General features: G+C 39.9%; 1 protein-coding gene across 1 annotated transcript in view; it reads right to left on the bottom strand.

Annotated features, from left to right (window-relative positions):
- The window catches only part of LOC140736333 (uncharacterized), a 457303-nt gene that overhangs the window by 329237 nt on the left and 101716 nt on the right, over positions 1-26350 (bottom strand). Inside the window, exons 2-11 of the mRNA XM_073062333.1 lie at positions 17128-17237; positions 15888-15919; positions 15588-15609; positions 15467-15494; positions 11522-11603; positions 10335-10499; positions 8271-8479; positions 4522-4613; positions 2839-2951; positions 972-1180 (exon numbers count right to left, since the gene is read on the bottom strand). Coding sequence (XP_072918434.1) covers positions 972-1180; positions 2839-2951; positions 4522-4613; positions 8271-8479; positions 10335-10499; positions 11522-11603; positions 15467-15494; positions 15588-15609; positions 15888-15919; positions 17128-17191 — 1016 coding nt within the window. The 5' untranslated portion in view covers positions 17192-17237. The remainder of the gene's footprint in view (positions 1-971; positions 1181-2838; positions 2952-4521; positions 4614-8270; positions 8480-10334; positions 10500-11521; positions 11604-15466; positions 15495-15587; positions 15610-15887; positions 15920-17127; positions 17238-26350) is intronic.

Genomic DNA, 26350 nt, shown 5'->3' with positions numbered 1-26350 from the left:
TACCCTCAAGATAAATGATAGAAATTTATGCAAGTCATGGGAATGCTGGTGCAGAGTAAATTACTGATGTGAAGTCACTTTAGACTTTATGTTTATAATTCAATTGGTTTAATGACAGTAATGAAAACCTGGGACTTGCATGACTGACAGTAGTAAAAACCAAGAGGAAGCCACTAACATGATGGAGACTCTGAACACCACAAGAGATGGCGGACTTTAATTGTTGCCCTAAATGACAATGGCCTAATGGGAGTAAGTAAGTATTCATTTCCACAGATGCTGCCTGACCTACTTATATTATGTAGCATTATAAAGGGGTTTTCATCATACCACCATATTATATCTCGAAACACTCTTAAAAACACAGCAATTATTGTAATCTTGGGAAGGCAACAGCCAGCTTCAGTAGAAAGTGGCAACGTGATAATGAGCAGATACCTGGTTTAGTAATGTTGATTGAGGGATAAATATTGACTATTAGGAATTAAGAACTGGAACCTTTTTTTGCATATTAGCAGGGCAAACACAACTTGACTTAATGCTGTAGCCAAAAGGCAGCACCTTTAACAATGGAACACTCACTCATCATTGAGGCGAGAGTTTGCATTCTAGCAGTTCTTGCTGCCACAGTTTTCTTCCCTGGACACAAGTGTTTAAGGTGCAAATTATGTCTTATCTCTGACACTGCATCCTCTTCAATGAGATACAAGGAGTACCAGGCAAGAACCTCGTTCTTACTAACTCAGCAATACAGCTTGCAAGCTACAAAGCTGCACCCTTGGCTTAGAATACATTTGCAAACACGCCGAGATTTTGAAGTAGATTTCTCACTCCTTTCATTGAAAATAAAAAAAACTTATTTTTATGCAAAACGTAATCAAGTTAAAAGTCCCAGTCAAGCCAAGTTGGCAATTTGCATGGCAACCAACACCAAATTCAGGAATGCTCAGTAAACAAATGGGTATACTCACATGGCCTGGTAAGATTCACATGATATATTGGTGGGTATACTGTCGAGTTCAGGACCTGTAATGGCAGGGAGCAGCGGCGGTAGTTGTTTCTGAAACCAGCTGGAGAAATTGGTGGGTGTAAACTCAGGAAACAATGATGTCAGGCCACCAAAGATAGTGCTGAGCAACGTGTCCTTTGCTGTCTCGTTTTGAATGATAGTTGCACTGATCTGAGTCACAGAAGAAAATATATGAAAAGTAAATTCTGTTTCCATTTACTCTCAGTTTCACTGTGATCAACAGAATCTTTTTAATGGGCTAAAAATGTTACCAAGAAATAGAGTGATAGAACAATACTCCAGAGATTCAAGCCCATCAGCCCAAAGCTCAAAGCAAATCAGTCCATAATGGTTAAATGTAGGTCAGCGTGATGCATTGGTTCAACGTTTCTCCGATTTCTGATCTTCTCCGTCTGAGTTTGTAGATTTGTCCGTCTATTCCTTCCCCTCGTCCAGATATTGCATACAAGAAGCAAAGCAATGGAGATAGCTTCAGGTGCCAACTTTCTTCTGGCACCCTTGCACTGTGATGCTCAGGAAATGAAACGTTATACACTAGCAGTTACCCCTTCGACATGGCACAGAAATTATGCAATAGGTCTGCTATTCATTTTGCACGGACATATTATTTCTGATATGTCTAATATATCTGATATGAATGTTGTTTGTCATCTCTATCAACAATCTGGATGATAATGTGGTCAACTGAATCAGAAAATTTGTGGATGATGCCAAGATTGGGGGTACGGTGGACTCTGAGGAAGACTATCAGAATACAGATTCATAATTCCTTGAAAGTGGTGTCACAGGAAGATAGGATCATAAAGAAAGCTCCTGGTACATTGGTCTTCATAAATCAATGTACTGGGTACAGGACTTGGAATGTTAAGTTAAAATTGCACAAGGTGTTGGTGAGGCCTACTTTGGAGTATTGTATCCAGTTCTGGTCACCTACCTACAGGAAAGATGTAAATAAGATTGAAAGACTGGAGAAACTTGAGAACCTGAGTTGTAAGGGAAGGTTGCTTAGATTAGAACTTTATTCCCAAGGACATAGAAGATAGAAGGGAAATTTGATAGAGGTATACTAAATTATGAGGGGGATAGATAGGGTAAATGCTAGAAGGCATTTAAGTCATAAATTCATAGTCATAAATTTCATTTCCAGTACTGTTTATTTGTTCTTCTAGCATTTACTTGAGTTCCTTTGGCATTTCTTCCAGATTATTTGTTTCTTGAGTATTCAAGTAGATTTATGTCCAAAGAATGTCAGACCTTAAAATGTTTGGCCATTTCTTTTCACAAACACTAGTTTGACCATTCAGCATTATTAAATTGGCAAAGTAAACATAGCTGAAAGAAAAAAGAAAAACATGGCCCACGTATGCACCTTGTATCACAATCATGGAATTGTGTCCATTTTAATAAGTCTTTTAATGCAGCGGTCAGGTCCCACCTGCACTGAGCTAAACAAGGACCGTGCATTCTCTGCCTATTGGTGCGAGGCATTGGGAAGTTGAACCAGAAGTGACTTGGAGAGCAGTCACCAAAAATTTTGGACAGTGTTCTGCCCAGGACCAGTAGGTCTAAGCATGAAACTTGCTGGAGGTAAAGCTGTGTTGAGACCTCAGAGCAATAACTCTGCAGAAGAGCAGAAGCAATGTATTAGCTGCTCACGAGACTGCCTGAGTTAGCTTTGAACATTCCAATTATGTGGAGCAAACGTTTGGTGATTCTCTTATCCAACTAACAGAGATAGTATTGCAACATTGAAACCTTAACAACCTTGCCTTCAACCATCAAGCTATCCAGAAAAGTTGTGAACTTACTGCACTGGAATTCGTGTTGCTGAAATTGGCAGACTGGATGAGATCACTGATGAATCCCCAATATTTTAGAAGCCATCCTCCGGAATCACTAGTATTGGTGATGCAGTCCACACCTACAAATAACAGGAACACATTAACTGCATGAGTTATGAACTTCTATTTGGCTCATTTAGTAAAATGTACCTCCTACAACAGTCCAAACTTTCAGTCAACATGGTAGATTTCCTGTTATTTTGCCACCTCATTTGTTAAAAGACTTTGAGTATGCCTTGGAGATAAAATTTAAATTAAGTATTTTGTTTTCTTTAATAGATACGTGAAAAGATTTGGGAAAATTACTGCACTTCAGCTCCTTTGGATTGTAACTTTTTATCATTATTAGGTGCATGGTCTCATGACTATGATTGTTTCTACAATCTTTCTACAGAAGTGATTTGGCATTGAACTTCTTCTGGAAAATGTCTTTGCTAGATGGGTGACCCCTGCCATTATCAATACTCTTCAGAGATTGCCTGGTATCAGTGGTCACTTACCCATTCACCACCTGCTCCCATGGTTCCACATGACCCTGATCGGGAAGGTTGGGGGTGAGGGGGCTTAGAAGGTGCTACACCTTGCCCAAGGGTGACCTGCACACTCGTGGACGGAAGGAGCACCTTACACCTCCTTTGGTAGAGACACATTTCCACCCCGCTACATTATCATTTCCAACCAATTCAAGATGACAATAATTCTCTTTCATTACAAAACTGCATTTGTTCATTTATAATATTCACCATGGTAGCTAATGAAAAATGTAGAAATTAATTGATAGTTAAAATTTTGGAGTTGCTTTGTAATCAACTGAAGGTTGTACTACAATTGTACCAAGTTACAACTTTCAGGAATATACAGACTATCCCAATTGTCCGGGCATGTTCTTTCTCCCCTCTTAAATGCACTGATTATTTTGGATAGGGTTTTATTTGCTTCAAATTCTTATTTATTATTCACCGGACCAAATTGGAGAGGTTAGGTATAGGCTGAAGCAAGACGGTGGGACCCTGGCCCGAAATTGTATCGAAGTGGCAAGGCCCAGGTCCAAGAGCGAGGATCGACCCACTGTTTGGCTGATACAAGCACCGGGACAGATTAAAAAGGTCAGTGTTTTGGGGCTAGAGGTGAGGGATGGACTGGTGTTCAGCTCGCAACTCCACATCTCTGCACTGAATTCAGGATGTGGCCTGCAACTAACAGGCTCCTGGTTCGGCTGCAATGGTGACCAGCTTCGTGGCCGTGGACTCACTTTCATGAATTCATTTCTGAATGTTACTTCATCGTTTGCACGATTTGTTATTTTTTTCTGCACATAGGGTGTTTTACAATCTTTAAATGGGTTCTACTGGGGTTCTTTGTTTTGTGGCTGCCTGTAAGGAGACAAATCTCAAGGTTGTATAATGTATACAAAATAAATGCACTTTGAACTTTGAACTGTAATATGCTCATTATTTGTTCCACATTGTAAAAGCTCAGGTGAGTGAATATTTTGAAAACATCACATCTAAATATTTTTAAAAAGTATAAGAACAATATTGAATTTCTTCATTCAATGGCCTAAAACTGAATCCTGTAGCACTACAGGAATAGAAGCTCAACATCCTTTTTGAATTGCTGCCAATGAAATAAACTTTGTTTACTTTTTACCTGTGACATTAACGTAATCAAAGATCCATCTCGCCAGAGTTTCCTTTGTGGTGAGTGTCATCCCTGCCAGGTCTGCATTGAATGCTTGAATGCTGATTGTGAAATAAGTTTAAAGCATTAATACAAACAGGAATGAGTTGTGTGTAAGTATTAAAATTATTTGTATAATATCTATTGTAATTTGTAATACCATGTCATTAGTATGTTTTATTTTCTCTGATATCCCAGCCCGATGAAAGAATTTTGTTTTGTAATTTTTCCCAGAGTCGTAATGGCCCATACCAGAGGACAACTGTTTAAGGGAAGTGGAGGAAAGTTCAGGGGAGATGTCTGAGGTAGGTTTCTTATTTTAAAACACAGAGCGCAGTAGGGGCCTGGAACACATTGATGGGGGTGGAGTAGAGGCTTATACAATAGGAACATTCAAAAGACTCTTAGATAGGCACATAGATGTAAGAAGAGTAGAGGGTAATGGGCTGAGTAGGAGAAAAGGTTAAATTGATCATGAAGACTCTTGGACTATTACGATTCTGTGTTTTTATATTCTGTGCTTTCACTCGCTCTTTCTTGTTGCTGTTTGTGCAATTTTTTTTGCACGGGGGATTATGTTTTTCTTTGAACGACTCCCATGGTCTTCTTTGTTTCGTGGCTGTCTAGAAAAGACGAATCTCAGGATTGTATACTGTATATATACTTAGATAATAAATGCACCTTGATCTTTGACCTTAGAAGTTTCATGATGGTCAGCACAGTATTGTGGGCCAAAGGCTGTTTTGTGCTGGTGAAGTTCAGGTTCAAGTTCCATTTATTATCACAGTACACATGTCTACTGTCAAACAAAACAACATTCCTCCGGACCAAGATGCACAATACAGTACATATAACTGACACACACAACACAAAGTGATATCACCACAAACAAACAATAAGGTGTGTTTACGATTCAAGTTAAAAGGAAAACAGTATAGGTGTTTTCTATGAATTTCTATGAAAGAAGCACTAAAGGTGCTTCATACGTGATGAAACCTGGGTGGTGGCAGGAAGTTCAGTAGCCTTACAGCCAGAGTGAAAGAGCTGTTTCCCATCCGAGCAGTTCTTGTCTATATTCCAAAACTCATTTATTAGACCAAAAGTGCAATTAATACTCTATTTGTTTCCTTTTTAAGTACCTAATATGGAATTAAATCATGAAGGATTTCAATGAGTAGGGGATCTAGTGACAATAGCTGAGAATTCAAGAGTCATTAAGAGTAATGGGAAACTTGAAGATGGGGAAAAATTTTAAAAGCAACAAAGAACCATTAAACAAGCATTAAGGAAAGGGAAATTAGAATATCAAAGTAAATTAGCACAATAGATGAAAACAAATAATAAAAGTTTCTATAATTAAAGTGGAAAGGGATGGCAAAAGTAAACACAGGTCCCTTGGAAGCTAGGATGACAGAAGTAATACAAGGCAATTTGGAAACTTCACAGTGAGGCACATGCCAATCAGATGTTATGGATGTGATGGAAGGTGAGGATCTCGATACAACCGTTGCCACTAAAGAGACAGTGATGTGTAAACTAGTGGGCCTAAAGGAAGACAGGTCCCCAGTCCTGATGAGACGCATTCCAGAGTACTGTGAGTAATAGCTTAAATTACAGTAGATGCGTCCACGCTGATTTATCAAAATTCTCTGGACTCCAGACAAGTCTGAGCAGATAGGAAGAGAGCGAATATCATACCACTGTTTAGAAAGGATGAAGGCAAAAAGCGGGTGAATATCGGCCAGTTAGCTTACTGTTTGTCATTAGAAGCTACTTGAAGCTGTCATTAAGATAGATACAGATTAGAAGTGGTTCCATCAGGCAGACACAGCATGGACTGATGAAAGTTTGAATTATTTGAGGATAAAATGAGTGTAGTAGATGAAGGGGATGTTGCGTACTTGGATTTCCAGAAGGCATTTGATAAGATGCTGCAAAATCGAGTTGGGGGTAATGTATAAGTATGGTTAAGGTTGTCATAGCCAGGGGAGATAGAGGGGTAAGCTCCCGCTACCTATTAAATGATCCCAATTGCAGGCATCTCAAATAGCCTCTGGCTCTGGCAATCAAGTCCAGCACCTGGCCATCATGTATGGCTTAGCTAGTAAGCCTGTGGAACCATTTCTACTGAGAGGAGAAGGGGCAAAGTTGGATTACTGGTGCCTTTAAACCACTCTCTTCGACCAGATGGTGCTCGTCAGCTGTGGTTGGCAGCTCATCTGGGAGAAGGATAACTTTGACCTCAAACCTCCTGCTGCCTTGTGGCTAAAGCCACTCATGGGGAAGGCTTTGGAAGTAAACTCAAAGGGAAAATCAGGAGCTGGAGTCCCTAAGGCAGCTGGAAAAGGGGACTGAGTATAATTTATCTAGGTTTGCTGATCTAAGTTAAAATGAGTGGAAAAGAAAACTGGGCTTATGATGCGGGAGTCTGCAGAGAGAAAGAGATAGGTTAAGAGTCTGTCCGATTGAGTACAACATTGGTAAATGTGAGGTCATCCACTTTGGGCAGAAAAAAGGCCGATCAGATTATTACATAAATGGTGAAAAACTGCAGCATGTTGCTGTGCAAAGGGACTTGGGAGTGCTTGTGCATGAACCATAAAGGGTTTGTTTGCATGTGCAGCTGATTATCATGGCAACAAATGAAATGTTGGCCCCCATTGGAAGAGGAGTTGAATTTCCAAGCACAAGAGGTAATGTTGCAACTGTACAGGGTAAAGCTGAGGCTGCACCTAGAGCACTGTGTGCAGCTCAGTCCTCCTTGAGGAAAGATATACGGAGGTGGTGCAGAGGAGGTTCACCAGGATGATTCCAGAGATGAGGATTAGCCTATGAGGAGAGACTCCGTTGCTTGGAATTATACTCGCTGGAATTCAAAAAAAAAAGAGAGAGGATCTTATAGAAACATATAAAATTATGAAATGGATGGATAAGACAAAGACAGAGAAGTTACTTCTGCTCTTAATTAAGACTAGAAATAGGGGACATGACCTCAAGATTCAGGGGGCATAGATTTAGGATAGATGAGAAGAAACTGCTTTCCCCAGAGAGTAGTAAACCTGTGGAATTATCTGCCCAGGGAAGCAGTACAGTATACCTCATTAACTATATTTAATACACAGTTAGATGGTTTTTGTATAGTAAGGGAATTACGGGTTATGGGGAAAAGGCAGGTAGGTGGAGATGAGTCCATGACCAGATCAGCCATGATCTTATTGAATGGCGGAGCAGACTCAACGGGCCAGATGGTCTACTCCTGCTTCTTATGCTCTTATGTAGATAGTACAAATTAAAAATGATTGGCAAAAGAACAACAACACAATGCGATTGTAATTCAGAATATGTTGCCTGCTTCAATGATGGATATAGCTTCCACATTGCTGCTTTACATAAATATTCAAGGAACCAATGCAGAATCAAAGGGACTGTTCTTCAAAAAAGCTAATACAAGCTCAATGAATCAAAAGGCCTCTATTGTAAAATTCAATTAAATACATTGAAAATGCATAAAGGCGCCTTCATCCAAAGGAATTTCTGACCAACAGTTTACCTGCTTATTTACCAGCAAAACACAACGGTAAACTTCCGTACAACTATAAATAACTGTTCTTAATTCCTCTCAGTCCTGATAAAAAACTAACAGAAAAGATTTAGCTTGGTATTTCAAAATTACAGTTTTCTCTTGGAAACGTGTAATGATAAAGAAGAAATTGTCTTACATTGCTTTGAAGTTATCACACACTATGTCCGGGTATTGGAGTGTTTCCAGAACTGGTTTGGAAATGCCACCAATAAATGGCCTGAGGAGCTTCAAAAAGGCATCCAGAAAGCTTGTGTCATTTATCTTCAGGTTGATTTTAAATCTCTCCCAGACAGCTTGTAAGATTGTTTCTTTAGCCATCAGTGGAATTCGCAGTGTGTCATTAACCTGCAGTAAATCAGAACATTGAGTGAGCACCTTCAAAGGCTGAACAACTATTTTGTGCAAAGTCCACAGCTCCAGTTAAAAAACAACTGCAAAAGACATCCGTTATTTATAACAATGTAATAAATCATCACATTGAGATGACATTTAAATTCTTCAAGCTCACAAGGTTCTCATGTCCTGAAACCGGCAGTGCCTTAACTATCTCTGGTTAATACAAATAACCATGTAAGACAGAGCAAACTGGGAAACTTGTAATCGTTCAGCCCGTTTGGTACAGGGAGGTGAAATCAGTGGCTGATCACTAGACAGATAGCAGAAGAAAGCAGGCGTGAACTTGGAGAAGCACAACAGTGAAAATAATAAGGTTTTAAATGGATGAAAAGGAATTCTTATGAAAAATATGCATTGTAGATACACTGAGAGCAATGAGGAAAAGCACTATGTGATTAGCATAGGAGTATTTCCCTAATTAGCTGTCAGAGGAACACCTGTCCAGGCAAGTCTGCGCAGAAACATTCGAAATGCATTGAAATTCACTGTGTATGATATTCAGAGCAGTTCTTTTCTCTGTTCCGTCCACAGTTCCCCAGCAAAAGATCTACACTGTGAATGGAACTGCAGGACATGTAGCCATACGCTAATAAGAGACAAGTAACATTTTCATGACTTAAGTATCAACCCTGATCCATCTTTGGTAATTGTTTCATTGCGGTCAAGTATGTTATCATAGAAACATAGAAAACCTACAGCATAATACAGGCCCTTATGTACTTATTTCAGAAATTACCTCTGGTTACCCGTAGCCCTCTATTTTCTCTAAGCTCCTATCCAGGAGTCTCTTAAAAGACCCTATTATATCCGCCACCACCACCCTCACCAGCAGCCTATTCCATGTACTCAGTTATCATCAACATTTTTGGGATTACCATTGACCAGAATACCATGGTATTCCAAAACCATTAGCAACTGATCCAGCTCCTGACACCACAAGGCTGTTATCACAACAACTACAAGACATATGTAACATCAACTGAGCAGGAATGCTTTCTGATAAAATACCCTTCATGTGTCTGGGTGAATACAGCTCCAAAAATACACAAGAAAATTGTATTCATTACTCTATGTGTTCATTCCATTCAACTCCAAATAACAGTTTAACCTCTCTTGATAGGATAACACCCTGATCTCAGAAACCAGCTTGGTAAATCTCCTTTAGACTGCCTCCAAAGGTACTATAACCTATTCAGGTAAGAAGACCAAAACTGCCTAGTTGAAGCTACAAACACAAGGAAATCTGCAGATGCTGGAAATTCAAACAACACACACAAAATGCTGGCGGAACACAGCAGGCCAGGCAGCATCTATAGGGAGAAGCACTGTCGACATTTCAGGCCGAAACCTTTTGTCAGTTGAAGCTACATCAGGTATGGCCTCAACAACACCTTGTATAATTGTAAAATCATGTAAATCAAAAAAATCAAGCAGAGCAAACCTGAAGCATTATTCCAATGCCAGGGTTGAACTGTAGGTGGAGACACATTTTAAGTTACTATTTTCTCCCAAAGAAATAAAAATAGTTTGTGAGAAAATGTTCCACCCTCTTTACAGGAAATCTTTGACATCAAGAGGTAATCCACTCCACTATCTCTAGAAAGTAGAAATGGGTTGGATTTTGGAAACCATTTGTTCCTATGCTAGTTTGAGAGGAATATCGCTGACACTTGTTATAGATTTGACCTTTTGCAAGAGGAGACTTTCCATTCCAAGTTTTCTCACGAGTTTAGATCTCTGCTGAATCATGTGGTGAACTGCATTTTTTGTTTCTCACAATTCGAGAGTTCATGATGTATGTTACCTTCCTGTTGAACCTGTCCAGCAAGTCTTCAAGCTTTGATAAACTGATCTTCTGCATAAACAGGATGGTGGCATTCAGATCAGCGATGTTCACAGGTCTCGTGACAACAAAACATTTGAAGATCAGGGTCAAGTTCTCGCTTGGCAACTGTGCCAAAACATCGCACTGGAAAAAAAAATAGACATGAAAGAGTTCATAGCTGTTTTTGTGCAAAATAAAACCCAAAAAAAAACAAAACCGAGGAAGCCCCATTCTGGAAATATAAATATTTCCAGAAATATAAATATTGAGAACTGCCAACTCAATAAAATTGAAGCTGAATTCACTTATCAGGCTGGTGGTGAGACACCAGGTGTTCTCCACCTCACGCTTCCAATTGAACATAATTTGTTTGAAAAATCAATTACCATTCTAAAGTCAAAAGGTGACATAATGTGCAGTACATTTTCTGTCGACAGAAAGGCTTTTGGTGGCCTTATAAAGTAAAATAAGCACAGCATTCAGAACTCTGCTTTTTTGGAAATAATCTATAAAATACTGTGCACAACTCTCATAATAATATTAAGAAACAGGGCTTTTCGATCCTAACCAGCTTTAATGGATTGAGATAATCCAATAGATCTGGTTTCCTTATGTTAACTCAAACCCTAATACCATTCAGTTCTCTGATTGCTGACCTGCACTGGTTCACAAATATAACAAATTTACCCCGAGTTCATTTTTTTTAGTTCAATAGTTCCATTTAATATCAGAGAACACATACAATCTGAAATTCTTGTTCTTTGCAGACATCCACAAAGATAGAAGAGTGCCCCAAAGAATGAGTGACAGTAAAAGCATTAGAACCCCTAGGCCCCCCCTACTACCCCCCTCCTCACGCACAAACAGCAGCAAAGCAACAATCCTCCCCCTTCCCACTTCTTTCAGCAGGAAGCACCAACACCCTCCACCCCACCAAGCAAGCAATAGCAAAGCCCCCCAAGAGAGACCATGATCTGCAGTACAACAAAAACTAATCATTCACCCGACAATATGACATACAACAGTATTTTACTACTAATTCACATTCAAAATTGTATCAATGTTCATTAAATTCTAGCATTTATTATTTCTAATTACTGTCAGTTTTTTCAAGATACAAAAACAGAGATCACAAGTTTTCTTACTTTCCTTGTTTTTCAATTTACCTGAGCGCATGCATATTGCGTGACTGTATAATTACAGAAATCATTGATGCTCCCAGACTGTAGTTCTGATTCCAGTAGAGAGCTGTAAGAAGACAATTGTTTTGGTCAATAGCCAAAGTATGAAGACTGGATATATACTGTGTACAGTTGCCAGTTAAAAAAACAATATATTGCTAAGAGTGCGAGTTTCTTTTTAAAAACTAGTGTTGGTTTACCCGTAACCAGATTTAGAAATTTCACTCTCCATTTGTTTTTCTTTCCTTAGTTACAAATATTTTGGACTAGTTCATACACTCTTCATAAAAGTAGCTGCTGAATAGTGGGAACAATTGTATGTATATCCAGTATAAATTCTCATAATACCTTTGTTAAGCTACTTTGCTCTCAACCTTAATAAAAACTCTTTCTTAAAAATAAACCAATCACCTCCACCTATTTAATTCTTGTTTTAATGAATTTCTAATTGTTAAATTTAACACTTCACTTTTTATTTGAGGGGTGATTTTTTAATTAAATAATTTCATATAATGTGCTTTAATGTTTTGGTACTCTGAGTGAGATGCAGCTATTTAAAATGCAGCTGACTTTTCGGAGTCTGGGTTTCACACATCTCAATATCTTCAGCAACAGTAGTGTGTACAGGAGTTGGGATTTTATGTTGAAATTGTATAAAATGTTGGTGAGGTCTAATTTGGAGTATTGTGTGCAGTTCTGGTCATCTACCTACAAGAAAGATGTCAATAAGATCAAAAGAGTGCAGAAAAATTCTCAAGCATGTTGTCAGGATTTGGGGACCTAAGTTATAGGGAAAGTTGAATAGATTAGGACTTTATTCCTAAGCTTAGGAAAATGAGGGGAGATTTGATAGAGGTATACAAAATTATGAGTATAGATAGGGTAAATAAAAACAGGCTTTTTCCACTGAGGTTGGGTCAGATGACAGCTAGAGGTCATGAGCTCAGGATGAAATGTTAACAGTTTAAGGGGATCAGTGAGAAAGAACTTCTTCACTCAGAGGGTGGAGCGAGCTGCCAGAGGAAGTGGTGGATTTGAGTTAGATTTCAACATTTTAGGGAAATTTGCATTGGTACATGGATGGGAGGGGTATGGAGGGCTGTGGGCCAGGTGAAGGTCAACACAACTAGGCAGATTAATAGTTCAGCACAGACTAGGTGGACCAAAGGACCTGTTTCTCTGCTGTAGTATTCTATGACTTTACAGCAAATTTTCCTCCCAAGTATCATGCTGGATGGTGGATTACCTGGCTATTGTGGTCTAGTGTGTAGATGAGTGGTCAAGTTTTGGGGAAGCTGATTAGAACGTGGGGAGAAGAGGTTATAAGAGAAATGGAATTGCTTTGTGAGCTGGCATAGACTCAATGCACCAGATAGTCTCTTCCCTTGTCATGGTATAATATGGCAATATGACAGTCCTTCTTGTTTGATATTTACCATTTAATGCTCAGATGTGAAATATCACCTTTATTTCAATTTGGTGGGTTGTTTCTTCCTTGCCCTTCCTAAAGGTGGAGGTTACAGGTTGCAGTGATGTTATCAGGATGGAACAGACAAGTGACTGCAGTGGATTTGAAAGGCAAACATGAGGAAATCTGCAGATGCTGGAAATTCAAACAGCACACACAAAATGCTGATGGAGCGCAGCAGGCCAGGCAGCATCTATAGGGAGAAGCACCGTTGACGTTTCTGGCCGAGACCCTTCGTCAGGACTAACTGAAAGGAAAGATAGCAAGAGATCTCCCTCCTGGCACTTATCCTTGCAAGTGGAACAAGTGCTACACCAGTTCCCTCACACTTCCTCCCTCAACACCATTCAGGGCCCCAGACAGTCCTTCCAAGTGAGGCGACACTTCATCTGTGAGTCGGCTGGTATGGTATACTGCGTACGGTGCTCCCGGTGTGGCCTTTTATATATTGGTGAGACCCAACGCAGACTGGGAGACCGTTTCACTGAACACCTATGCTCCGTCCACCAGAGAAAGCAGGATCTCCCAGTGGCCACCCATTTTAATTCCGCGTCCCATTCCCATTCTGATATGTCTATCCACGGCCTCCTCTACTGTCAAGATGAAGCCACACTCAGGTTGGAGGAACAACACCTTATATACCGGCTGGGTAGCCTCCAACCTGATGGCATGAACACTGACTTCTCTAACTTCCGTTAATGCCCCTCCTCTTCTTACCCCATCCCTGATATATTTAGTTTTTTTTTCTCTCTCTGCCCATCACTCTGCCTGTTCTCCATCTCCCTCTAGTGCTCCCCTCCCCCTTTGTTTCTCTCTAGGCCTCCCATCCCATGATCCTTTCCCTTCTCTAGCTCTGTATCCCTTTTGCCAATCACCTGTCTGGCTCTCAGCTTCACCCCACCCCCTCAGGTCTTCTCCTATCATTTCACATTTTCCCCTCCCCCTCCTACTTTCAAATCTCTTACTATCTTTCCTTTCAGTTAGTCCTGACGAAGGGTCATGGCCCAAAACATCGACAGTGCTTCTCCCTATAGATGCTGCCTGGCCTGTTGTGTTCCAGCAGCATTTTGTGTGTGTTGACTGCAATGCATTAGTAGGTGGTACAAACTGCGTTCATGGTGTGCCAGTGTTGGATGGAATAAACATTTAGGGTGATGGACAGGGTACCAGTCAAGTGGGTTGCTTTGTCATGGATGATGATTAGCTTCTTGAAGGTTGTTGGCACTAAACCTATCCAGGCAAATGGAAAGTATTCCACTGTGCTCCTGGTATGGGATGCAAGCAGGTGAGCCACTCATTGTAGGACACCCAGCCTCCAAATTGGTCTTGCAACCACACAGGTTATGCAATCTACACAGTCAAATGTCTGATCGATGATGAACACTATCTCCCCAGGATGCTGGCAGTGAGAGATCCATTGGGTGATTATTCTTCCACCTTGCTGAGGGTGTTCATTGCCTGCTGCTTCTAGGAAATGAATTTCATTTCCATCCAACAAATACCTGAACAGAGACTCATAGTAGATATCCACAAGCAAATTTTAACAATAAGTAAGCAAACCCAGAGTGGTTCTCAACTTAGATGCAATCAGGTTTCCACATCTCTGTGTACTGTAAATTACCTGCATAGAGAGTAGGGAAATTCCCATCACTAACATTTATTGATAATCTGTACCATTTATAATCATTTCACTACTGCCACTAATAATGATAGAGATAATTCTAAAACTAACATAAAAAGAAACCTGGAATAAAAGATCTGAGATCCTCTAGAAATGTCACTTTATTTTACGAGTTTGCACCCATTAAAATATACCTAAATGAACGAGAACCCCTTTCCTGTTGAGTTGTATTTGTATGAATGGACTGGTTTCCTCGTACTGCGGCATTACCCAGCTCTACAAGAAAGTAAACCTACCATTTGTAATGTGACACTTAAAAGGCAGTCAGTCCAAATAATATTATGCAGATTATCAATATGCTGGACTTCTTCCCCTCGTTAAAGCTGTGAAACCACAGCAAATTGGAGAATTTGATTCAGCCCTACACCAATCTCCATAACTTTGCATTCTTGATCAAAATCTGGTTTAACCAACTACCAAGGAGCTCTCTCTGCATGCTGTTATCCTCTTGCACTCTCAGTCTATGTCCACCAACTCGGTTCCTCTGCAAATGAACCCACTACACCAAGCACATTGAATAGAATCCTACAAGATTGCAGTCTGCAGGGTGAAGCTGTTTCCGGCAAATCATTCTAACCAAAGGCATGAGATAGTTTGCTGTGCCACATACATTGTAATTACCCCTTGCTCTCTTGTTGCCATCAAAGAATGAGGCTTTCCAGCCTTAGACTTGAAGGTCATTTGTAACATATCAATACCACAGCATTTTATCAAGGAGCAATGAATTGTGACTCTGGGTCACTGAAACACTAATGCAGTTTAGCTTCCTGTATCTACATACCTGTTCGTGCCTTCACAAATTCTCTGTTCTGTTGTAGGGAAATAAAAGGAAAAAATGCTTTATAAATTGTTCTAGTCGCTAAAATAATTCTTGACAAGTCATATAACTTTATTTTACTTACCAACAGGGATATCTACATGGCACTATAGAAAAGGAAAAGGAAAATAATTAAATATTCCAATTCTGTAAATCTCCCAGCAAAGAATTTACCAAAAGATTCTATCAATTTCTTGCTGTAGGGATCAGGGGAAACCTTGGAGAAACTGCATAAATGCTCATTTCCAATTGTTTACATAGTTTTACTGAGATTTGCCTTTGAAATTACAGCAAGAGATTGGGAGAAACCCATCAAAATTCCAAGTAGAATCTGTAAAATATAGCAAAAGTGAATCACGTGTGTTTTTATGCCAGTCCAACTCACCTGTTGGGCATTCACAGATGTTACCAATGACCCTAGAACAATACAAGAAAGATGGTTTAAAAGATGGAACCCTGTTAATTTTTTCCTTTTATTTAGACATGCTATATTGAATTTATTGATGTAGAGTTTACCCTCTGAGAAACTTTTTTGCACTGGGGGTAAATCATCTTCTCTCAACATCAGTCAATCTGGCCAGCACCATATCCGAGAAAGGCAGAGGGAATAGGGACAGTCACCTGTTCACACTGACGAGGTTTATGGGATAAGAGATTTGGTTGTATATCGCACAGAATCAGGAAATTTTCCAAGTGAGCTATTACATATCCCACCAGTTAGGATCAAACTCTGACTGTAGCTGCTGTTCTAATAATCCAATGTAATAGCCCTTTGAAATGGAAATACAAGTCAAAACCCCATCAACTTCAGGGCACTACGCTGCAGTGAGCATGAATGAAGTGCAGGAAAATCCCACTGACCCTGAAAAGACCCTGAAGTAAATTTAAAACACTAACATGTTCCTTGATAGGACACACACACACACACACACACACACACACACACACACACACACACACACACACACACACACACACACACACACACACACACACACACACACACACACACACACACACACACACACACACACACACACACACACACTTCTGAAGGAACTCAGCAGGACAGGTAGCATCTATGGAAAAAAGTACAGTCAACGTTTCAGGCTGAAACCCTTTGGCAGGACTGATTTTGTCCTGTTCCTTCATTGGATCCAGGATCACTTCAGCAATAAAACTTAAATCCCATGAATCATTATTAATCTAATAAGCATGCACATGACACACCACTTCTTAGTGTCTTACATAGGATAAGAAAACCCTCTTATACATTTCTATTTTGGATAGTCTGTGAAATTCTAGACTATTTTGATGCATGGCAAACACCAGTATCAATGAAAAAGGGTGAGAGTACATATGTGTTTATATTTTAAAAATAAATTAGACTAAATTTGTAGTGTTTATTTGTGATTCTTTCTTAATTGTACAAGTATACATCTAGAAAGTACTAGTCAATGGAATGGAATCCCTCTGCTGAGGAATATGGTTTATACGGTTGGAAAACTCTGATTATAAATGGTTTGTATGCTCACGGGGTTAAACAAACGGCTTGATCCTGTTCTTTAAGATATTGTTACATGGCATTTTCTAATGCAGCTCTATACAACAAAAAACAAACCCACCAATCGTGATGCTGACTATGAGAGTCAAAGGAGAAATCCACTCAAAAGTCATCTTCAGCCTCATTTTTGAGAAGAAGTCGTTCTTTTCAAATCAAATTCAGCTGTCCATCCTGCAAAATAAAGTCTTCATAAAACTCTTACCTATTAAAATCAATAGGAAGAAATATTCACTGTGTTTACCATTGATATGGAAGAACATGACAGTAAATGTGGGAACATATAAATCAAGACATTAAGAAAGTTGCATAAACATGAGCAATCAGGAGTTTTCCCTGTCCTTCTTTATTGTAGTATTGCATTAGGGAAATGTAGTATTCTACTTATGACCTTGGAATAGAAATTGCAAATATGATGCAATGTTTTTTGAGTTAAATGTTCTGTTTGCTCTGTTTTCCATAGTAAATCCCAATATACACAATATAGAATCGAATAATGTGCAATAATCAACGTGCTTTTTTCTCAAATAGCAATAATCACAATTAACAACTCCTTGCCTTTATATAGCACCACTACCGCCAGTATTATGGCCATTAGAATAGGCCAAAGGGAATGTTTTCTACAGCAAGGGATTTGCATCCTGGATCACCGTTCCCTTTCCGTTATTGATATGGCAAATGTACAATGCCATGTTTCACACAAACAAATATGGATATACACAAACAGACATACAAATAGGCCACTCAGCCTTTGGTTTTCCAGATCATGGCTGACCTGTGTGTAAGCTCAGCTCCCGCCTACTCCTCGTAACTTTTTGCATTCAAGTCCTTTAGCAATAAACAATAATATTTTGATACCTCTCCTAGTACTGGATGAATAAAGTTCCATTAACACTTGAAACGTTTGACTCTATCCAGTCCTAAGTCACCTGCTAGTTCTACACCCCTTCCCAATTTGAACTGTCCACCAAAGGTGCTTCAGCAACTCTACAGAACTGACACTGCCAAATCTACCACCTAGAAATCCAGGGCAGCAAGTTCAAGAAAACAGCAACCTCAATTTGCCGTCCAGGTCACACAACATCTTGACTTGGAATTAAATAGCTGTCTCAAATCCTGGAACTGTGAGAGCACCTCAGACTGTGTATTTGCTACCATGCCTTACCCAATGCATAAATGGCAAACTGGCCCAGGGTATTTGACATATTCATCTAGTCATAGTGATTGCTAGGGCATAGTTCATAACGAGGAAAATATTTCCTCAGAAAAATGCTGAACCACAGTTAGTTCTACATACAACTGGCTCTTTGGTCTTGAACTCACCATTGCATTTTACAGTACATTCATGCACATGCAGTACTGTGCAAAAGTATGAGGCACATGTAAAAAAATTCTCTAAAGTGAAGATACTTTCAAAACAAATGAAATTAAAAGTTTCTCTTTCAATATTTGTATTCATATTATATAAATTGCACGAGGACAAATACAAAATTCATAGGAATACAAGTAATATTAATTACATTACATGTAAATCACAGTAATGTGATCACAGTATCCCACATTCCAAATCAATCATGTAGAAAAAAAGATTGAATTATGAAATGAAATAAAATAGAATAATTGTATTTTATTTTTTTAAAAATCTACCCCCACTACCAAAATGAGCTGGTTGGTGAAAAAAGAGAAAAAAAACAATACCATATAATATTATAATAATAATGGCTCAGATCCATACTTTAATAACAGTTCAAAAATTATGAAAATAACTCAGAAAGGGTCCCCAGAGCATTAAAAAATCATGTTTAGAATCAGAAATCGAACAACAAATCTTCTCTAGATCAAGGCACAACATAATTTCAGATAGCCATTGAACATGAGTGGGTGGGGCAGCCTCCTAATTAAAAGTTTCTAAATAGAAAATTTACTATAAAAAGCAGTAAACAGTAAAACACTGAATCAAATGAATATTTGGTGTGTGACCACCCTTTGCCTTTAAAGTGGCATCAATTCACTTAGGTACAGTGTTGTGTGGTTTTGTAAGAAAATCATCTGGTAGGTTGTTCCAAGCATTTTGGAGAATTTACCACAGTTCTTCTGTAGACTTTGACTGCCTCACTTACTTCTGTCTCTCCAGGTAATTCCAGACAGCCAGATGACATTGAGATCAAGGACCCTGTCTGAAACCATATAAAAAAATCTGGGCTACCTCAGACTTTTGAACAGTACTGTATTTGGTTTGGACTTGGGAACTAAAGAAGCAATTAAAGAATTTGGTGATAAACCCAATCTGGGAGGTATAACCAAATGCACAATGCTGAGACCAGTGGGTTTTAATGATATAACTGAGTGAGAGCTCAGGATTCCTCACTTTAAGATGAAGCACAGCCCTGGAGAGCTGCCCCACATGGCTGCGCTCCCAATTAGACTCTGTCAGTATAGTGCAGACTTCCACAGGATATCTCAAACTAGGAACAGCATCTACACAGCCTAAACTGGATTAGACCTGGGACAAGTACAATACTTCTACTAAAATAATTAGGTACAAACAGTCCTCTACAGAAGAGTGACTCGCCCTTTTTTATTTGATTCATCATTAAATTTAAATAGATTTTAAAGAAGTGTGAATGACTACATTATAGGAAATTTGAGCAAATTATACAGAGAGGCTGAGCGAATTGGAATGGCCTTCCCTTCCCAAGGGGTGACCTGAAAGAGGTCATAAAGATTTGAGCAGCAGAAGCGGCTGGTCACAGACTTTATCTCCTAGGATAGTGGAGCCTTACAGGACACAGGTCTAATACAAGAGGGAAAAGATTTAAAAGAAACCTGCAGGGCAAGATTTTGTCCCCATAGAGAGTGTGCTGGATTATATAGAATGAACTGCCATTGTAAGTTAAATGTGGGTACAATTACATTTAAAATACATTTAGACATGGAGAAGTTCAGAGGGATATTCACCAATCTCAGGAAAATGAGCTAGCTTGGGTAAGCATTTTTAGCACGGATGACTTGGGCCAAAGGGCTTGCTTTCATGCTGTGGAACTCTATGACTATGAGGTGGGTGTGAGAGGATAGGAAAATTAAAACGGTCTTCTAGAAACTCATCAACTCTCTCAGTTACTTCCACTATACACCTATACCTCCTCCCACCCTATGCATCTCTTTTTCTCAAATACCCTGTATCTGCTACGCCTGTTCTCAAGACATGCCATTTGGCTCTAGGACTTCTGAAATGTGGCTCACCCTCTGGCACAGTCGATTGAAGCTCACAAATGTTCTACTTTTCTCATTTTACAATTACATCTGTAATTTATATGCATTTTTCACAACCAGGCAGAAAGGCCCAGTCTACACAGTGCACTGAATACAATAATGGATACGTGTGGTTATCAATTGCCAAGATGAAAGATGAGAAATCAAAGCAGAAGATCATTCAACCCCTTATAACCTGTTCAACCATTCAATAAGATCATAGCCAATCTCTTATCTCAGCTTGACTTCCCTTGCACAAGAATCCTGTCACATTTCCTTAAGTAATTAAAAACTTATCGGTGTCTGAAAAGAATGTATGCTGTGACTAAGCCTCTATACCTTACATCAACATAGAATTCTAAATATCCAACACACCCAGATGAAGATATTGTTTCTAATTCTAGAATGTTAACCCCCTTGCTTTCGAATTAGTCCAAGACACTGCAGCCAGGTCTAGCATTAATTCCACCATCAACCCTGTCAGGCTCCATAGAATTTTTTTATACAAGTTTGAAGAGTAAATGCAGCATCAGTGGAAAGAGAACAATGCATGTTTCAGTGAGATTATCTTTCATTCTAATGAACTCAAGAAAGTACAGGCCTCCATCTCAATGTATTAAAAAAAAATCTGTTTAGATTCATGAGAATGAATAGAGAAAGAACACAAGCAGGGGGGATGTAGAAGTTGTGAAATGTTGGCCGGAGTGGTTGCAAAAGGGGAAGTTTTGAAATGCCCAGAACTTTAAATGGTATCTGTGAAGAGAAAAAAATAAACTATAGTACTATTGTAGATGGAGGAACTTATAGTAGATCTAACCAAAACTAATACAAATTGCATTAAATTTGAACACTGCATCATGCTCAGATAGTGTAAATCTCTCCTCACAAATGATGGAATCAATCTTTGCTGCACTTCCTCTTTTACATCAGTCCTTAGATGAGGAGTTTAGGCCAGTCCACAAAATTTCAGATGTGGCCTCACTTGGGCTCTATATAACTGAAGCAACCTGACAATGAAGCATGTTAGTCTTTATTGCTCTAATCCATTTGCATTAGAGGCCAACATACTGTTCGCTTCGTATTTGTTGAACTGCACAGTACATCTAATGGGTGGATGATGAAGTAGTCAATGGTACAATTGGAGGTACAATCAAATGGTACAATCAGATTATTCCACCAAAGTATCCACTACCAGTCCTGGAGCAGAGAGAGCTGACAGGCACCACACATTGGTGTTATTCTCTTCTCCAAGACAAATGGACCAGAGGCGTGAGCACTCACACGTTGGTAAATCAAAAGGCAGATTATCTGAACAAGAGAGAGAGAGGGAGAGACTGCGAACAAGGGAAGTTCAGAGGATCTAGTTCTTCCAATGATGACTTACAAAATGTTAGCAGTAAAGTGCAACCAGTGGTCAAGAAGGTAAGAGGCATTTTGGCCAATTGCAAAGGAATTAGAGTTTAATAACATGGATGTTTTGCTACTATTATACAGGGTGCTTTGGTGAGGCTACACATGGAATATCGTGAACAGTTTTGTTCCCGTATCTATAAAAATAGTATTAAGGCACCGGAGATGGTCAAAAGGAGATTCACTAGGCTAATTCAAAGGGTAAGAGGTTTGCCCAATCAAGAGAAACTAGACGGTTGGGTTTATATCCCTTGGAGTTTAAGGAAATGAAGTGGAATGTAGCACTGGAATGTTTTCACTTGTGGGACAGTCCTGAGCAAAGGGACGTGATTAGAAAATAAGGGCCCATTAAACGAGAGTTGCATGAATTTTAACTTAATTGGTAAATTAGTCTGTTGTTGTCACAAATACAGAGGTACAGGTAAAAGCTTTGTTTTGCTTGCCATCCATACAGATCATTTTATCATATCAGCGCACTGCAGCAGAATAAGAAAAAAGCAGTTACGGAAACTGGTACAGAGAAAGTTCAGTGCCGGCAGACAGTAAGGTGCAAGGCTAAAATGAGGCACGTTGTAAGGTCAAGAGTCCACTTGACTGCACAAGAGCACCGTTCAATAGTCCAATAACAGCAGATAAAAGCTGTCCTTGACCTTGGTGGTATGTGCTTTCAGGAGTTTGTATCCAATGGGATAGGAGAGAAATGTCTGGGATTGGCAGGGTCTTTGATTATGTTTAGCAAGACATTAAGAAAGTGGAGAAGTTTCTTTTCTGGAAACACAGTGAATCTCTGGAATTCTTTAACACTGGGGGCAGTGGAGGCCGAATCATTAAATATATTTAAATTGACGTAGACAGATATTTTAAGGGCTGAGAAATTGAGGGTTACAAGGAACTAGCAGAGAAGAGTAGCTGAGCCATAATCATATGAAATGGTAAAGCAGGTTTCAGGGGTGGGGTGGCCCACCTCTGCTCTTGTTTCCTTTTGTTTTCTCAGTGATAGACAAGTAAGCATGTTAAGGCCCTCTGAACACCCACATTTTTAAATGGTGAGAGATTGACAAAAATATTCAGCATTTCAATTTTTTCTATTGAAGTGGATAATGTCATATTTTCCACATCATATTCCATCTGTTTTATCCTTGCCATTCAGTTAGCCTGCCTATATCCCCGTGAAGCCTTTTCTTTATCCCTCTCACAGCCTGCCATGCCCCAAAATTTTATATCATACACAAATCTCGATATATTAGACTGAAACCCTTTATCCAAATCAACAGCACATATTGTAAACCCCACCGATGTTCATTGTGGCACACCACAGACATGAAAATGACCCACTTATTCAATATTGTTTACCGTCCTTTAACCAATCCTCATTCCACATATAATCCACCAATACCATGCACTCCAATTTTGTTAAATAACCTCTTGCACATATCGAAGATCTTCTGAACGTTGAAATTCACCATATTACCTGGTCCAAGTTATTAAAGCAAATCTAAAGTACCTATGAAACACTATCTCAGCACGCCTAGAATCTGCTAACACTTTCAACTCAGAGATCTCTGGGTAAGGGTTCCAATCTCATTATTGAGCATATAATCCAGTTTAACATTCCAGTGCACTTTTGAGAGCTTGGTGCCCTTATAAAAATGCCATCCTTTAAATTAGTGATAACATTTCTCAAAGATGTGTAAGGATTCTATGGCACTTTAAAGGGCAAGGGATTTATAGGGATTTATTTTCTGGGATTCTGACCTATTGTTAACTTTCAAGGACTTTGTTTAAACAAAACATCTCATGTGTGGGATCTAACCATGCATAAACGAGTATGACAACTATACAAGGCAACTTTTTTTAAATTCATTTACGGGAGCCAGCTAAATCAGCATTTGAGAAGGTGGTGATGAGCTGCCTTCTTGAACTGATGCAGACCCTGAGGTGTAGGTACACCCACAGTGCTGTCAGGAAGGGAATCCCATGATTTTGACCCAACGACAATGAAGGAACAGTGATATGTTTCCAAGTCAGGATGGTGAGTGACTTGGAGGGAGATTTCCAAGTGGTGGTGGTCCCAGGTATCTGCTGTTCTCGATTTCTAGATAGTAGCGGTCGTGGGTCTGGAAGGTGCTGCCTTAGGAACTTTGCTGTGTTGTTGCAGTGCATCTTGTAGAAAGTACACACTGCTGCAACTGTTCATCGACACTGGAGGGATCGTATACTTGTGGAAGGGATACCAATCGAGTGGACTGCCTTGTACTGAATGGTGTCAAGCTTCTTGAGTGTTGATGGAGCTGCACTCATCCAGGCGAGTGGTGAGCATTCCATTACACTCCTGACTTGAGCCTTGTAGATGGTGGACAGGCTTGGGGAGTCAGGAGGTGAATTACTGACCACAGGATTCCTAGACTTTGACCTGCTCTGGTAGCCATGGTGTTTATATGGCTAGACCAGTGGACTTAGTTAACCAAGTTAAACTTAGTCAACTGACTTGACCAAGTTTTTTTGAGGAGGTGATGAGAGTGATTGATGAAGGTAGAGCTGTGTGTGTTGTCTACATGGATTTTGGTAAGACATTTGACAAGCTCCCATCCTGGGAGGCTCATCCAAAAGATTATGAGATCGATGGTGAACTGGCCATTTTTATTTGGAATTAGCTTTCCCAGAGAGGACAGAAGGTATGGTCAGCAACAGCTGGTTCTGGTTGACCGTCTGTGACAGGTGTGTTCTATCGAGATTCTTACTCGGATCTCTGTGGTTAATATAAAAATGACCTGTTTGAAAACGCAGATGGGTGGGTTAGTAACTATGATTATGAAGGTTGATGGTTTTGCGGATTGCATAGAACATGGGCAAGGGATGCAGGAGGAAGACCAGTGCAGATATAGGTTTAGAAATTGCAGATGGACTTTAACCCGGCCAATTCTTAAGTGTTGCACTTTGGAAGATCAAATAGGGAGAGGTAACATGCCGTTAGTGGCAGTATAGATGAGCAGAAACATCTTAGGGTCTAGCTTCATGGCTTTCTGAAGGTAGCTGCATGGGTTGATAGGGTAGAGGAGAGGGCATAGGCATGCTTGCCTTTTTTTGATCGAGGACCTGAGTTCAGGAGTTAGAAAGATACATTGCAGCTTTGAGATACTCCTGTTGGGCTACATCAGGAGTACTGCATTCAGTTCTGATCATTCCATCCAAGGAAGTATGTTGAGGCTATGGAGAAGGTATAGATGAGGTTTTCTGGGATGCTGCCTAGATTAGAGGACATGTGCTATAAGGACAGGTTGGACAAACTTGGGTTGTTTGCTCTTGAGTACTTGTGGCTGAGGAGTGATCTGACAAAGATTTATAAGATTATGAAAGGCTTTGACAGAGTAGACAGCTAGTGTCATTTTCCCAGCATTGAACTGAATTGACTTTATTTCTTACATCCTTCACACATATTAGGAGTAAAAATCTTTATGTTATGTCTCCATCTAAATGTGCAATCATAGTAATTTATAATAAATAGAACAGTAAATGTAACATAGAAATACACTCAAATCAGTGTGAGTTAATCAGTCTGATGACCTGGTGGAAGAAGCTGTCCCAGAGCCTGTTGGTCCTGGCTTTTATGCTGCGGTACCATTTCCCGGATAGTAGCAGCTGGAATAGATTGTGTTTGGGGTGACTTGGGTCCCCAATCAAACTCTGGGTCCTTTTCTCACACCTATCTTTGTAAATGTCCTGAATCATGGGAAATTCACAACTACAGATCCACACCACTCTCTGCAGAGTCCTGCCATTAAGGGAGGTACAGTGCCCATACCAGGTAGTGAAGCAGCCAGTCAGGATGCTCTCAATTGCGACCCTGTAGAAAGTTCTTAGGATCTGGGGGCCCATACCAAACTTACTCAACAGTCTGAGATGAAAGAGGTGCTGTTGTGCCTTTTTCACCACACAGCTGGTGTGTACAGAACACATGAGGACCTTGGTGATGTTTATGCTGAGGAACTTAAAGCTGTTTACCCTCTCAACCCCAGATCCATTGATGTAAATAGGGGTTAGCCCATCTCCAATCCTTCTGTAATCCACAACCAGCTTCTTTGTTTTTGAGGGAGAGGTTGTTTTCTTGACACCACTGCGTCAGAGAGATGACTTCTTCCCTGTAGGCCACATTGTTATCGTTTGAGGTTAGGCCAATCAATGTAGTGCTGTCGGCAAATTTAATTAGCAAATTAGAGCTGTGGGTGGCGACACGGTCATGGGTATACAGGGAGTAAAGGAGAGGACTTAGTACAAATCTCTGAGGGGCTCCTGTTTTGAGAGTCAGAGGGGTGAAGGTGAGGGAGCTCACGCTTACAACGTGCTGGCGATCTGACAGGAAGTCCAGGATCCAGCTGCACAAGGTAGAGTCAAGGCTGAGGTCTCTGAGCTTCTTGTCAAGCCTGGATGGAACTGTGGTGTTGAAAACTGAACTGTAGTCTGAGAACAGCATTCTCACATAAGCATCCTTCTTGAGCCTGCTCCGCCATTCAATGAGATCATGGCTGATCTAGCCACGAACTTAGCTCCATCTACCTGCCTTATCCCCATAACCCTTAAACACAAGCAATTTTGCAGATGCTGGGAATCTTGAGCAACAAAACACA

The sequence above is a fragment of the Hemitrygon akajei genome, chromosome 11 (genome assembly GCF_048418815.1).
Source record: "Hemitrygon akajei chromosome 11, sHemAka1.3, whole genome shotgun sequence".
Taxonomy (NCBI): domain Eukaryota; kingdom Metazoa; phylum Chordata; class Chondrichthyes; order Myliobatiformes; family Dasyatidae; genus Hemitrygon; species Hemitrygon akajei.
This window is presented reverse-complemented; position numbering and strand designations above follow the sequence as displayed.